Source organism: Topomyia yanbarensis, chromosome 3, assembly GCF_030247195.1.
Source record: "Topomyia yanbarensis strain Yona2022 chromosome 3, ASM3024719v1, whole genome shotgun sequence".
In the NCBI taxonomy this organism is placed as follows: domain Eukaryota; kingdom Metazoa; phylum Arthropoda; class Insecta; order Diptera; family Culicidae; genus Topomyia; species Topomyia yanbarensis.
The window spans coordinates 203,701,957-203,718,026 of NC_080672.1; the positions used below are offsets into that span (position 1 = coordinate 203,701,957).

Consider the following 16,070-nt stretch of genomic DNA (forward strand, 5'->3'; position numbering starts at 1 on the left):
CAGAACCATCTATTTGGTGGTAAATGTGACCAAACAGACGTTGAATAGCAGTTAGTGACCTAGAACTACGAATTCAAGCGATTAGACTCAAAAAATCACCTTAAAATCAATTTTGCGAAAATCGGTTTAGAAAATTCCGAGAAACGGATGTCGACAAATTATTTAGAGATTTTCTATGTAACCGTACTCTTCAACTAGTAACTCCGGAAACAGACGTCGGATCAAAATGAAACTCAATAGCTGCCGATAGGGATATTATACCTTCCATTTGAATCTTAGTTTGGAAAAATCGTTTCAGCCATCCCAGAAAAACTGATGTGGATATTTTGTTGACATACACACAAACATACCTACATACATACATACACACGCACAGACATTTTCCGACCTCGACGTAGTAAACCGAATGGTATATGAGACTCGGCCCTCCAGGCCTCGGTTAGAAAGTCGGTTTTTGTAGCAATTTCATATCCTTTCTCTATGAGAAAGTTAAAACTATTGTTCCCACTCTTTTATATCGGATTGTATTCCTAGTTTGGAGATAGATTTTTCCTCTTCGATTCAATATAAAAAATATTCCAGCACTGTAACCTTCTTGTTTTAATATATTCAAAATGTGCAAAAATAAATTCACCTCTTTGTCGGATTAAAAAAATCTCTTTAGAAAAATCTATAACTTTATGTGCGGGTTTCCGAATTGAACCCAGATGAGCTACGTACAAGGCAATCAATTTACCAACTGCGCTATCTCCACCCCCTAAGAGGTGACCAATATGGCCAAAGTTACTTTGATTGGTTTTTAGTGATCTAGGCCAAGTAATGTTAAATCCGTTTCAATATGTATTGCATAATTTGTAATCTTTATTGTGCAAGTTTACATTTTGCGATGACCAGTAATTCCGGAACCGGAAGTAGGATCAATAAAAAATACATCAATCATTTGAATTAAGTTTGTGAAAATCGGTTCAGCCGTCTCTGAGAAAATTGAGGGGCTTTATTTGACACACACATGAACCCACAGACATTTTGCGGTCTCGACGAATTGAATCGAATAATAGCAAAATAATAGCTTTTTCTAAAGATAAGTGTTATACCTAAATCGAAAATACAGCTAAGAAATCAACCGAATTGAAGCTAGTCTAAACACACAATAAAATCGTCGATTAAAACAACAACCGATACCGAGTTGACAGCTGAAAGTCATAGTAAGAATGTCGATAGATTCAATCATCTACTATAAAAATTTGAAGTAAAAAAAGTTACAGTTCACTAAAGTACGTTAAAATCTAATCTGCAAGAACCGAATTGACGATAATGAAATCGGATAGTTTATTAATGTTCTCATTCGTATTCATTACTAACTATTGGCAAAACTTATATCATAAAATGTGTGACAAAATTAATTCATCACTATAAGATGAATGGATCCGATCTTTTCGATATCAAATTTGAGCTGAGCGAGTCCAAATTCAATTATAATTTATGGCTATTGGCAGAGGTGGGAAAAAACCGGTTTAGTACCGGTGCGGTAAACCAAATTTCCACACAATTTTGTGTTTCCTTTACATCGTGTGCGGTCATACCGCTGGTTGTGTTTCAACGAGACACGAAAACCAAACCGAGTTTCGTTTACACAGCACCGTGGTTTGGTTTTGATTTTCGTTTACCGGTGCACGAGTATGGAACGAAACACGAGAATAGCGAAACCAAACTTCGGCTGTGTTGCGGTTGTGTATTCGGGTTGATGTTTATCGGCTATGATAGTGCTGCCAGCATTTTTATTAGAAATTTAGTGCAAATTTATTTTAGATATAATATCAGGTAAAAGTGGGTTAAAATATTCTCTTAGATCCGAAATGGTATATTTATCAAAACTTCAGGCAAAAGCGGGTCAAATATCATTTAGCGCAAAAATTGTTCGACAAAATTTTCAGAGCAAGAATTGTATACAATATTAACCCATTTTTGCGGTACGAAAATAATACATAGGTTCATAACAGGCGTTCAGAATATTTCTTATTCGGACTTGTGAACAGAAATCGTAAGATTTTGGATCCGTATTGGTCAGCAGACACCGAAAATTGACCATTACCGCCATTTTGAAATCCAAAATGGCGACTTCCGGTTACCACAAAATAGTGAGAACCACCATCAATATGGGTGTCATTTGAAAGGATATGGTCAGCAGACACCGAAAATTGACCATTAGCGCCATTTTGAAATCCAAGATGGCGACTTCTGGTTACCACAAAATAGTGAGAACCACCATCAATATGGGTGTCATTTTAAAAGATATGGTCAGCAGACTCCGAAAATTGACCATTACTGCCATTTTGAAATCCAAAATGGCGACTTCCGGTTACCACAAAATAGTGAGAACCACCATCAATATGGGTGTCATTTGAAAGGATATGGTCAGCAGACACCGAAAATTGACCATTAGCGCCATTTTGAAATCCAAGATGGCGACTTCCGGTTAGACCTGTGCGCCGCCGCGCCACGCCGCTGCCACCGGTAATTTTTAACGTACGCCGACGCCGAACGGTAGATCGGCGGCGCGCCGCCGATGCATTTTTCCCGCGCCGACAATTCGCGAGCTCTAAAATTATTGGTTCATAACTTTATCCACAAATCTAGGAACATTGTCTATGGACCGAATATACGACGTTAACTGATTCATGATTTATCACGTCTTGATAATTATTTGGTATTAGTGGTCGTCAATTGGATTACAAAATTAAAATAATCTTAATATTTTCTCTAAAACCACTACACGACACTCGCTATATAATTCAAAGATCCATTCTTGCTTCGTCAACTGGTTATGATTGTGAGCATATAAGTTTCAATTCACCATTCGTGTGCGTGAAATGGTCCACAAATTAAAAAAAACTTCCACTTTCAAGATATATGTGCCTGAAATTTACGATTATGTGCCTGATCCTAATCTTTGCACCTAATCAATTTCACTGGAACGCAGTGTATTATTCATTGATTTTTTAACCGATTCTTAATTCCTAATGTGCTACACACGATTCACCAGTCGAGCTCGTGAAACTGTTCATGATGTAATTCATGAAGTAATTAATTTTCCACATAATTTTATTATACTTACGTAAAAAAATACAAGAAACTCAGACTATTATTCATGGATTATTCGCTCTGCTTTTTGGTTTTGAAATTTCTATGTGAGCTATTGTGTACAACTGCTAGCAACCAGTCTCCTAGGCACGAGCATTAGATACAAAGACATTACTAGGACCTGTAACCCTGTTATTCCTTTGTTAAAATTCAGAGAAATGTTCGGAATTAAATGAAACTGCGCTGAGCAAAATACATTACCTAACCACAATTCATGACCGTGAAATAATTTAGAAAACTATAAGACATGTGACTCTGTGTAAAAAATCCAACGGTAAGCTCAAGACTAAAATATCACGATAACACGACGAGAATTTACGAAAATCCTTGCACGTCGTTCAATTCTTGACTGTTTTAGTCAATAAAGTTAATAAAAATCAATGTTTCATCGAGTTATGAATTAGAATCATAAAAATATTAAACATATTCAGACACAACCACCTACTAAACATTTGAGTATAATGTCATCTTTTTTTTGCGTGAACTAGTTTTGTGAAAACATAAAAATTATTTTCAATACGTGGTTTATTTATAATTTATTGAATCGTTACCTATTTTAAAAAAAATTTCTCGAGGAATAGTTGAGCAAAGTGATCTTGACTTTTTGCGACGCTGGTGCACAGATGTGGCGATGCAGAGGGTAAGATTTCTAGTCTCATAAATTATGCATCGTATGATCTAGCCCCGCTCAAGAAAGATTTTCAGTGATTTGCACCAGCCCGGTATCACAGACAAATAAGACGTAACACGAGATGAATTTTCACTCGTATAAAAAAAAGGTCGATTTCAATTACAAATCGGTGGTGTTAGTGAAGAGATTTTGACACAGAGCTAAATGCGTTACTTAGTTTCCGCACCTACCTGAAAACGTTACGGTCTTTTTAATCTAATGCAAACCAAAACAAACAATATGGGCCGGAAATGTGAAATTCATTCTTGTCGCAGTGCCCAAGGTGGGAGTTGTTCACAACCATTTCTTAAGTTACAACACGATGCCAATCGATGACTTAGCACATAACAGTATGTTAGTAATTTAATTGATTCGGTGTATCGAATGTATGCAATGGATTAGAATTTGTTGGTCCCCGGAACTGCTGGAGAAATTGGCGGGATGCAGGTGCTACGAAAACTAGAGATACGCTCAGGCCATTTTCAATCAGACTTGTTTAGTGATCAGTTTCAACCTAACAGGAGCTAACACGTCAAGTCGTGGAATGATTATGATTGATAGTAACTGTACATTTAGGTTTCGTCAGGGTGTAGAAATGTATGATTGCAGCACATCGAGCATACTTTGGACTCAAGATAGAAGCAGATCGTACGTTGTAAGAAAATGTAGTACCAGGGAATCGTATTCCTTATCATTGTGGCGATTTTGTACTTACAAGAAGAAAAAGTAAACACCAGCCTGGAAAATGAAATAATGTGTCTACCTTGAAAGGTGTCCTTACACGATCATTAAAAGTGACATTTCTGCGCAGTAATACCAATAATAACGCCTCGTGTTAGGATACCTGCTATCTGCGGGATTCTAAAAGAGCGATGGTAAACAACCCAGGGACAACTTGACAGATAGTGCTTGTTTCATATATGCACCACCGATTTGATGGTGGCGCTAGTATGCCTTCTCTATATGAGTACCACGAACAACGAAACGAAAAAGTTGCAAGAGAAAAGCGTGTTTCGTTACGTGTGTTATGAACGCCGTCAATGCGGCTAGAACAACATTTAGAAAAAGCTTATTCCAAAATGTGAATAAAGAAAACTATTATTAGAGAATAAATTTATCCCTAACTGAAAACCATCAGCAAAGTTACATAAATCTTATTAATATTTAGCTGGAAGTCTGTTTTTAACAACCGGCTCTCTTCCTTCCTAAACATGTTTTGGATTTCTTGTTGTGTGAAGTTTGAAATCGTTAAATCATTGGTGCTTTTTATCTCGAGAATCGTAAATGAAAAACATTTTGGCCAATGAAAGTGCACCACCACCAAGCTTAACAATTCGTTTTGAATAGAATTTGTGTTTTTATCAGAATTCTAGCAGCAAAAAAAAAATCACCATGTCACCCCCAAAATTTGCTTATGAATTCAATATATTGGAGCTGTCAATTGTCCCCGGGCTTACGGTAAAGATGACTAAATAGAAACAAAAAAAAAATTAAACGACAACAACAATTAATTTCCTCAAACAAAACAAATTTTTTTTACCGTTGCTTAATTTCCCAAATATAGAACAATAAATAATTATTATGGGTCATTGAAATACAGTCGTTACTCTGCATTCTACAAATTTGTCCATTGCAATCATTATTTCATGCGAAGTCGTAGTATGCGACATCGACAATTTTTCTATTTCGTTCTTCAAATTTTACAACTGTAAAAATAGTTCCACCTTTCATTTCAATAGTAATTCTTCAAAAGGGCGAATGAGACTTTTGTAAACAAACTTATTTCGCTCATTATTCCGCCACCGAGTTGAATTTCATGAAAAATACACATGAATCAACATCTTTACCCTTGGTAGAATCATTTTCAAATGTTTTCTGTGTTGAAATGATAACAAATTAGGAGAAATCAGCAAAACAAAAGTTTGTTTACAAATCTTATTAGCCCTATTCAAATGTTGATATGAATTTATTATCTTGCATTTGGCAAGCAGGGTGGGCACTATTGGAGCTTCAGTTGAAATAAAATTCGATATGGTTGCGAGAATAGGGATCTTTAATATGGAAAAATTGTGCCAGTTTTTCATATGTATTGGTAGCGGGTGTCCTTACGAGTACACTCATATCATTCTTAAACCTTAATTATTCTTTTATGATTTTTAAATTAAAAAAAAAAACAAATTAAATTCAACCAGCAAACTGAGAGTTGTCCTACTAAATGACGTATCTGCAAATATCTCGTTCGCCTCATTGTTAACCGGGACAGAACCCCACACAGCATGATCTGGTACTTTGTCAATCCGCTAGCAGCCTGCCATTCAAGTTTCATCTGCAAACTATGGTAGATCTGATAAGGCAACCTATAGGGTCGTGCAAGTCGCATGGGTTTGGATGTGTTATTGTCCTAAAAGGAAACAAACTAAACAACGTTTTTGCCTTTCTCATATAGAAAGGTTATGCAATCACTCTGAAAAACGCCAACCTAATCCCGGCCCGGAGGGCCGAGTGTCATATCCCATTCGACTCAGTTCGTCGAGATCGGAAAAAGTCTGTATGTGTGTGTGTATGTATGTATGTGTGTGTATGTGTGTGTATGTGTGTGTGTGTGTATGTATGTGCGTATGTGTCAAATAATGTCACTCATTTTTCTCAGAGATGGCTGGACCGATTTGCCCAAACTTAGTCTCAAATGAAAGGTGCAACCTTCCCATCGGCTGCTATTGAATTTTGGATCGATCGGAATTCTGGTTCCGGAATTACGGGTTTCAGAGTGCGGCCACACAGAAATTTCTCATATAAACTATAGGAAAAATTAAAAATAGAATTTTTATTTTTGATGCTAAATGTGTTCAAGGTACATGAAACGTCGAAGTTTGATGCAAACTCGAAAAAAAAATTTGACTACTATTCACTTTTTTGGATTTTGGCACATTTTTGCCTTTCTCATATAGAAAGGTTATGCAATCACTCTGAAAAACGTTAACCTAATCCCGGCCCGGAGGGCCGAGTGTCATATCCCATTCGACTGAGTTCGTCGAGATCGGAAAAAGTCTGTATGTGTGTGTATGTATGTGTGTGTATGTATGTGTGTATGTATGTGTGTGTATGTATGTGTGTGTATGTGTGTGTATGTGTGTGTGTATGTATGTGCGTATGTGTCAAATAATGTCACTCATTTTTCTCAGAGATGGCTGGACCGATTTGCCCAAACTTAGTCTCAAATGAAAGGTGCAACCTTCCCATTGGCTGCTATTGAATTTTGGATCGATCGGAATTCTGGTTCCGGAATTACGGGTTTCAGAGTGCGGCCACACAGAAATTTCTCATATAAACTATAGGAAAAATTAAAAATAGAATTTTTTATTTTTGATGCTAAATGTGTTCAAGGTGCATGAAACGTCGAGATTTGACACAAACTTGAAAAAAAATTTGACAACGATTCACTTTTTTGGATTTTGGCACATTTTTGCCTTTCTCGTATAGAAAGGTTATGCAATCACTCTGAAAAACGTCAACCTAATCCCGGCCCGGAAGGCCGAGTGTCATATCCCATTCGACTCAGTTCGTCGAGATCGGAAAAAGTCTGTATGTGTGTGTATGTGTGTGTGTATGTATGTGCGTATGTGTCAAATAATGTCACTCATTTTTCTCAGAGATGGCTGGACCGATTTGCCCAAACTTAGTCTCAAATGAAAGGTGCAACCTTCCCATTGGCTGCTATTGAATTTTGGATCGATCGGAATTCTGGTTCCGGAATTACGGGTTTCAGAGTGCGGCCACACAGAAATTTCTCATATAAACTATAGGAAAAATTAAAAACAGAATTTTTATTTTTGATGCTAAATGTGTTCAAGGTGCATGAAACGTCGAGATTTGATACAAACTCGAAAAAAAATTTGACTACGATTCACTTTTTTGGATTTTGGCACATTTTTGCCTTTCTCATATAGAAAGGTTATGCAATCACTCTGAAAAACGTCAACCTAATCCCGGCCCGGAGGGCCGAGTGTCATATCCCATTCGACTCAGTTCGTCGAGATCGGAAAAAGTCTGTATGTGTGTGTGTATGTATGTATGTGTGTGTATGTGTGTGTTCACGAATAAGATCGCCCCTAGTACTACAACCCTGGATAATAATCCTCTCAACATCTGATGGTCATCTCGCCTGTACTATCAGTATGTGGACATCGATCATCATGATAATCCGAAAAAGAACGAGAGACTGGATTGAGAGCTTACTACACATCGTGCGAAGGAAGATCACCGGCAGCACCATCTGCACCGTCGCCCGTGCTACTACCCCGGTGGGGTGATAAGGAAGGCTGATAAGAGCGTGATCGATACTCAACCCGAGATAAAACATCGCAGGAGAGCGATCCCGATCGTGCTGCACTGGTCTGCTGATGACGTGCTCGGATCAGTTGCGGCAGTTGGAATTAAACCAGGTCACGGACTACCACGGGTCGAAGCCCGCTCGTCGGAATTTTAAATTGTATAGTCTTAAGTGTAATTTAGTCATAAGAATAAATTGCATGGAGTTTGTGTTCGTATAAATATATTGTTATTAAGAATAAAAGTGTTGTTCGGAAAGTAATCCGGTGGCCGTTTTAAAAGTGCGTTTGGTGTGGTTCCTGCGGAGAAACCCTTGTCCCTTTGGAAGGATTTGGCACTTGGAGTGACACAATTGGTTTTGCATGCTGGATGCATGCCCCTTTCCCCATCCACCTGAAGCTTCACCCGCTCGATGTTGGTTTTGGTGATTGCCTGCGCACCCGCTATCGAAGACCCTGCCAGGTAAAGGACTAGAACCCAACATTTTGGTCCTTCGAGCCGGATGCTGGACCATATTCGCATCCCGGTATTCCCAATCGTTAGCACAGGGCTGACGTCACTGGATGAACCGACGCTTCAGGACGCCATCGCACTTTCAATAATAGGCTATTGAAATACTCCATCGCGCTTTGGGTTAGGCGTCGCTTGGGTTTGATACGCCATCGCGGTAGAGGTTGGTTTGGACTTTGCCACTTGCTGCTCGGAACTTGGTCGACATTTCTGCATGCTAAATCGCCAGTGGGTTATTGCATGATACCTACTGCATCGCCAGGACAAGCTGTTGATCATCAATAGTCGGATTTTCCTGGAACTGGAAAAGACCTTTCTCATCATTTCCCTGGATCGCTGGACCGGCGCAACATTTCCCTTCTGAGGCAAGGGAAGCCGATTCGCTAATCCTGGTTTGGCGCCATTTTCATCTGCTTTCGCCATTGTGCTGGTGGCAACCGAGGATCATCGAATTTCACGGAGATAATTCGGTGTTACACCATACTGCCCTGCTGATGTGCTGAAGGAATTTTTCGCTTGCATATCGTTTCCCCAAGGATCATCACAGCACTTAGTGACTTTCGACGCATTACGCTGCTGTATCAGCTGCAGTTTGCTGAACAAACCATTCATCGGATGATTGCTGGCACGAAGAGGGAGCTTCACAACAGTTTTGCTTTGGTGAGTGAACATTTTAGTATACTGCCGAAGCTAGAATTACAGAAAATACACATTTTAATTGGAATTCCATCCTCTTCGACTTTGCCACCAATTTTACTGAGCCCTGATTGCCCGTTGGGCTATTCATATCTTCGATTGATTTCGGTTATTGGATCGATTGTCGGCGCCGGGTCTTTGGTGCCGCTGCTGGTTTCTCTGGGTGAGTTGCCACAGTATATGCCCGGCCGAAGTCGACCATATTTGGTTATTACACCACATCCTTTTCCTCTTCGCTGTTTTATATTTTGTCGTTCGAGCCTTTCCTGCATTTGGATCACTTTGCTGAGCTTATATCGCCTGTTAAGCAACAATTATCATTATTCTGAGAATTTTGAGGTGTCTTCGCTGGGATTTCTCGCCGCTGCTGGTTTCTCTGGGTGAGTTGCCACAGTATATGCCCGGCCGAAGCCGACATTTTGGATATTACACCAATTGCTTTCCTCTTTGCTGCCTAAAATTTCGATCGAGCTTACCAGCTTTGGACTTTGCTGGACACCGCGAGGATTAATCACTGTACTGGAGTACAGTTACCTTTCTGTCGGGTAAAATAATACAGTATATGCCTAGCGAAGCTAGGTCACCTTGCAGAGCACTACACCGCCTCTCTTTCTTCCAATTTACTGTGACGAAATACCATGCCTGCTGCCGGCAGTACAACTTCCAAGAAGCCACCGTCGATGAGGGCATTGACGGCCCGGATGAAGGAGATCCAATTGTCCTTCAATGACATCTGGCGGTTTGTGCAGGTGTTTAAGGAATCCCATACCGCTACTGATGTCGATGTACGCCTGTGTAAGTTAGACGAGCTTTGGGAAGGTTTCAGTGAAACTTTGGTTGAAATCTTTTCCCATGACGACTACAATGCTGAAGGGAACTCTTGGGAAAAGGAGCGTATGGAGTTCAGTGACCGGTACTACGAGGTCAAGTCCTTCCTTATGGACAAGGCCAAGGAGCTGCAGGAGCCGAATCTGCTGGAGCAGTCCCTTCGAGCTGGCGATTCGTCAATGCGGGGCGGTATCGATCATGTTCGTCTACCACAGATTAAGCTGCAGACATTTAATGACGATATAGACGAATGGCTGAGTTTTCGGGACCTGTTTACCTCGCTCATCCACTGGAAACCGGATCTTCCTGAAGTGGAGAAGTTCCACTACCTGAAGGGATGCTTACAAGGAGAACCCAAGAGTCTAATCGATCCGCTTCAGATTACTAAGGCCAACTATCAGGTGGCATGGGACTTGCTGTTGAAGCGGTACAACAACAGTAAGCAGCTGAAGAAACGGCAGGTGCAAGCCCTCTTCAACCTTCCCACCCTTCCTAAGGAATCCGTTACCGATCTGCACGTTCTCATTGAAGGTTTTGAGAGAATTGTGCAGACTCTTGACCAGATCATTCAGTCAGCCGACTACAAGGATCTTCTGCTGGTCAACATCCTCACTACACGATTGGATCCGGTTACTCGGAGGGGTTGGGAAGAGTTCTCAGCTATGAAGGAGACAGATACACTTGCAGATCTGTTTGACTTCTTGCGGCGTAGACTCCAGGTTTTGGATTGCTTGCCAACCAAGTCTGCTGACACTAGGGGTGCTCAGCAGCAGCAGCAAATTCAATCGAAACAAAGGCTTCCACCAGTGAAGACAAGTTACAGTTCAACCCATATGTCTGGAGGACGCTGTGTAGCTTGCTCATCAAATCATCCGCTTTACCAGTGCAGTGCATTCCAGCGCATGGAAGTTACGGAGAGGGACGGCCTTTTGAAAACTCATTCCCTCTGCCGGAATTGCTTCAGAACGGGACACCAAGCAAAAGAGTGCCAATCCAAATACTCTTGCCGGAGCTGCAAGGGTCGGCATCATACTCTTGTGTGCTTCAAGTCAGAAAGGGATACGAATAAGGACACGAAGGTTGCGGCAGTTGCTAGGGGCAACAAGCCTTCAGTTCCCACTGAATCATCAAATACTTCATCCCAAGTGGCTAACGTGGCAGCCACAGAAGTTTTGGTTGCTGGTGCGGCTCACCAGTATTCATCCCAGGTTCTTCTGGCTACAGCAATCGTCGTGATCGAGGACGACGATGGCAATCGGTTTCCGGCGCGTGCGCTGTTAGATTCGGGATCGGAAAGCAACTTCGTGACTGAGCGATTAAGTCAGCGCATGCAGGTTACTCGAAATCGAGTGGATATTTCTGTCGTCGGAATTGGACAAGCAGCTACCAAGGTCAAACACAGGATACAAGTGGTTTTACGGTCCCGGGTGTCTCAATACTCAAGAGAGTTGAGCTTCCTAATCCTTCCAACGGTAACGGTCAACCTTCTGGCCACCACTATTAACACCGATAAGTGGGCAATTCCGAACAATATCCAGTTGGCAGATCCTGCATTTTTCGAATCTAAGGTGGTGGATCTTGTACTCGGAATCGAAGCGTTTTTCGATTTCTTCGAAACCGGAAGGAGAATTTCCCTGGGGGAACAATTACCGACTCTTAATGATTCCGTATTCGGCTGGGTCGTATGCGGAGGATTTTCGGTTCCTAGTCGATCACTGCACATCAACTGCAATATGTCGACAACGGAGGATTTGGACGCATTGATGTCTCGATTTTGGTCTTGTGAGGAAGTCGAGTCTGGCAACACATTTTCGCCGGAAGAGAAACGCTGCGAAGAGTTGTTTCTGAACACGGTTAAAAGGGATGAAACCGGTCGGTACACAGTCTCCCTACCCAAGGATAAAGACGTTATCTCAAGGTTGGGCGAGTCAAGGGACATCGCACTCCGACGCCTTCAAGGAACCGAGCGTAGGTTGGCTAGGGACGGAAATCTACGGAAGCAGTATACTGAATTCATGGAGGAGTATCTGCATCTGGGTCATATGCGGAAGGTCGAAGAAGTTGCTACTGATTCAGTTAAACGGTGCTATTTGCCACACCATCCAGTGGTAAAGGATTCCAGTACCACTACCAAGGTACGGGTGGTATTCGACGCTTCCTGCAAGACTTCTTCCGGACTATCACTAAACGACGTGTTACTGGTGGGGCCGGTAATACAGGAGGACCTCCGTTCCATTATCCTACGCAGTCGGACAAAACAAATCATGCTCGTGTCCGACGTGGAAAAGATGTTCCGACAAATCAACGTTTGCCCAGAAGATCGACCGTTGCAGTGTATTCTCTGGCGCAACTCGCCTGCCGAGGAGATATCCACCTACGAGCTCAACACGGTAACATACGGTACTAAGCCAGCTCCATTTTTGGCCACCAGAACGCTAAAACAATTAGCGCTAGATGAGGAGGAGCAGTATCCACTAGCGGCCAAGGCAGCCATCGAGGATACCTATATGGATGACGTCATCACAGGAGCAGACGAGGTAAAAACTGCAATTGATCTGCGAGTGCAGCTAGAAGCAATGACGTCAAATGGAGGATTTCGTCTACGGAAGTGGGCGTCGAACTGTCCCGACGTACTGAACGGAATCAAGGAGGAAGAGCTTGCCATCCGATCACCTAAAGGCATTGTTTTGGATCCAGATCCTTCGATAAAAACCTTGGGACTGACCTGGATGCCAGTAACCGACACACTTAGGTTTCAGTTCACCATCCCCAATTTGAACACAGAAGTTCCTCTTACCAAACGGTGCGTGCTTTCGGTGATTGCTACACTGTTCGACCCATTAGGCCTGTTGGGCGCTGCTATCACTACAGCGAAGATCTTCATGCAGCTGCTGTGGACGTTGCGAGACGAAAATGACCAACGACTAGATTGGGACCAGCTGTTACCTCCAACGGTGGGTGAGGCCTGGAGAAAGTATCACGAGCAACTTCCACTGTTCAATGAAATCCGTATCGACCGCTGTGTTATCATCACAGACGCGGTATCTGTGGAGATCCATTGTTTTTCGGATGCCTCGGAGAAGGCATACGGAGCATGTCTGTATCTCAGGAGTGAGAATGCAGTCGGGGAGGTAAAGGTTAGGCTTTTGACCTCAAAATCAAAGGTTGCCCCCTTAAAATGTCAGACGATTCCTCGGCTGGAGTTGTGTGGTGCACTTTTAGCAGCACAACTCTACGAAAAGGTGGACAAGTCAATAAAAATCACGGTAAAATCCTATTTCTGGACGGATTCAACCTGTGTCCTGCGTTGGCTTGCGGCTAATCCAACGACCTGGACCACCTTCGTCGCCAACCGAGTGGCAAAAATACAGTCCATTACACAAGGATCAAGATGGAGTCACGTACCTGGTATACAGAATCCGGCAGATCTTATTTCGAGAGGGATTTCGCCAAACGACATCGTTCTGAATACGTTTTGGTGGCAAGGACCGAGCTGGTTAGAGAAGACGGAAGAGCATAGGCCTCTCTTACCAAACAATCTACCGATAGACGAGGGAGACGAGGAGAAACGACACACGGTGCTAGCTGGAACGGTTTCAACAATCGCTGAATTCAACCAATTATACATTGGCAAATTTTCGTCGTACAGTGACCTTCTTCGTCGAACTGCCTACTGGCTGCGTCTGATTAAACTTCTACAAACCCCGCGGAAGGATAGAAAAGCCCCTACGTTCCTGTCTACTGATGAGTTAAAGAAGGCGGAAAACACTCTGGTTCGATTGGTTCAGAGGGAGGTGTTCGTTGAGGAATGGAAGGCGCTCTCCAAGGGAAATGCGGTTTCCAAGAGCTCACCGCTTCGATGGTTTAATCCGTTTGTCTCCCAAGACCAGTTGATCAGACTTGGCGGTCGTTTAAAGCATTCGATGGAGTCTGAAAACACCAAACATCCGGCCGTTTTACCCACTCGGCACATATTTACACGCTTGTTGTTACGGTATTACCATGAACGACTTCTGCACGCTGGACCACAGTTGCTGTTGGGAGTTGTTAGGCTTCGATTTTGGCCGCTGGGAGGCAGGAGTGTAGTTCGACACATTATCCATCAGTGTCAGATATGCTTCCGATCGAAACCATCGACCGTAGAGCAGTTTATGGGGGATCTACCAGCTTCACGGGTCACCGTATCCCGTCCATTTTCTCGCACAGGTGTCGACTACTTTGGACCCCTCTATGTGCGACCAGTTCCAAGGCGCACGTCAGTTAAGGCTTACATTGCTATATTCGTGTGTCTGTGTACCAAAGCAGTGCATCTCGAATTGGTCACAGATTTATCCACAGATCGATTTCTACAGGCTCTACGACGTTTTGTTGCCAGAAGAGGACGGTGTACAGATATATACTCCGACAATGGCACTAACTTTGTCAGTGCTCGTAATAAACTACAAGATTTCCTACGATTGCTTAAAGACAGCCATCATAATGACGTTGTGTCCAAGCAATTAGCCAAGGAAGGGATTCAATGGCACTTTAACCCACCGAGTGCCCCACATTTTGGCGGTATTTGGGAGGCCGCAGTCCGATCTGCAAAAAATCATCTACTAAAGGTGGTAGGCGAAACTCCAGTATCCCCAGAGGACATGAACACGCTACTAGTCCAAGTTGAAGGATGCCTGAATTCTCGCCCACTTACACCCATGTCTGATGACCCGAACGATCTGCAGCCGTTAACCCCTGCACATTTCCTGGTTGGAGAATCTCTTCAGGCTGTCCCCGATCCAGATTTAACAGTAGTTCCCATGAATCGTCTCACCCAATGGCAATTAACCCAGCAGAGACTGCAGAATTTCTGGAAAAGGTGGCGCAGAGAATATCTGTGTCAACTTCAAGGCAGAACCAAACGATGGAAACCGGCTGTTCGTATCGACATTGGAAAACTAGTTGTCATACAAGATGATAATCAACCTCCAATGCGATGGAAAATGGGTAGAATCGTGCAAACTCACCCTGGTGACGATGGAACCGTGCGAGTAGTCACACTGAAAACCGCTACTGGTATGCTAACTCGTCCGGTCGAAAAGCTTTGCCTGCTACCCACTTCGGATGACAACGATGACATACAGCCAACAGAAGTCCACAATCAGCAATCCTAGCACCCTTTCCCTATTCCTGTCCTACCGAAGAGGATTTTTTTTATTTTTTCAGAAATCTACGATATTTCTGGGTGGGTGAGGATGTTCACGAATAAGATCGCCCCTAGTACTACAACCCTGGATAATAATCCTCTCAACATCTGATGGTCATCTCGCCTGTACTATCAGTATGTGGACATCGATCATCATGATAATCCGAAAAAGAACGAGAGACTGGATTGAGAGCTTACTACACATCGTGCGAAGGAAGATCACCGGCAGCACCATCTGCACCGTCGCCCGTGCTACTACCCCGGTGGGGTGATAAGGAAGGCTGATAAGAGCGTGATCGATACTCAACCCGAGATAAAACATCGCAGGAGAGCGATCCCGATCGTGCTGCACTGGTCTGCTGATGACGTGCTCGGATCAGTTGCGGCAGTTGGAATTAAACCAGGTCACGGACTACCACGGGTCGAAGCCCGCTCGTCGGAATTTTAAATTGTATAGTCTTAAGTGTAATTTAGTCATAAGAATAAATTGCATGGAGTTTGTGTTCGTATAAATATATTGTTATTAAGAATAAAAGTGTTGTTCGGAAAGTAATCCGGTGGCCGTTTTAAAAGTGCGTTTGGTGTGGTTCCTGCGGAGAAACCCTTGTCCCTTTGGAAGGATTTGGCACTTGGAGTGACACAATTGGTTTTGCATGCTGGATGCATGCCCCTTTCCCCATCCACCTGAAGCTTCACCCGCTCGATGTTGGTTTT

At 42.7% G+C, this 16,070-nt stretch overlaps 1 protein-coding gene across 1 annotated transcript; it reads left to right on the forward strand.

The window, feature by feature from the left end:
• Positions 1–9,984: 9,984 nt before the first annotated feature.
• LOC131687570 (uncharacterized) lies at positions 9,985–15,324 on the forward strand. Its single transcript, XM_058971659.1, has one exon. It carries the CDS (start codon positions 9,985–9,987, stop codon positions 15,322–15,324), a length of 5,340 nt encoding a protein of 1,779 aa, XP_058827642.1.
• Positions 15,325–16,070: the final 746 nt, after the last annotated feature.

Coding starts and splice junctions, on each gene's coding strand:
- LOC131687570 (XM_058971659.1), top strand. CDS start 9,985: ATGCCTGCTGCCGGCAGTACAACTTCCAAGAAGCCACCGTCGATGAGG.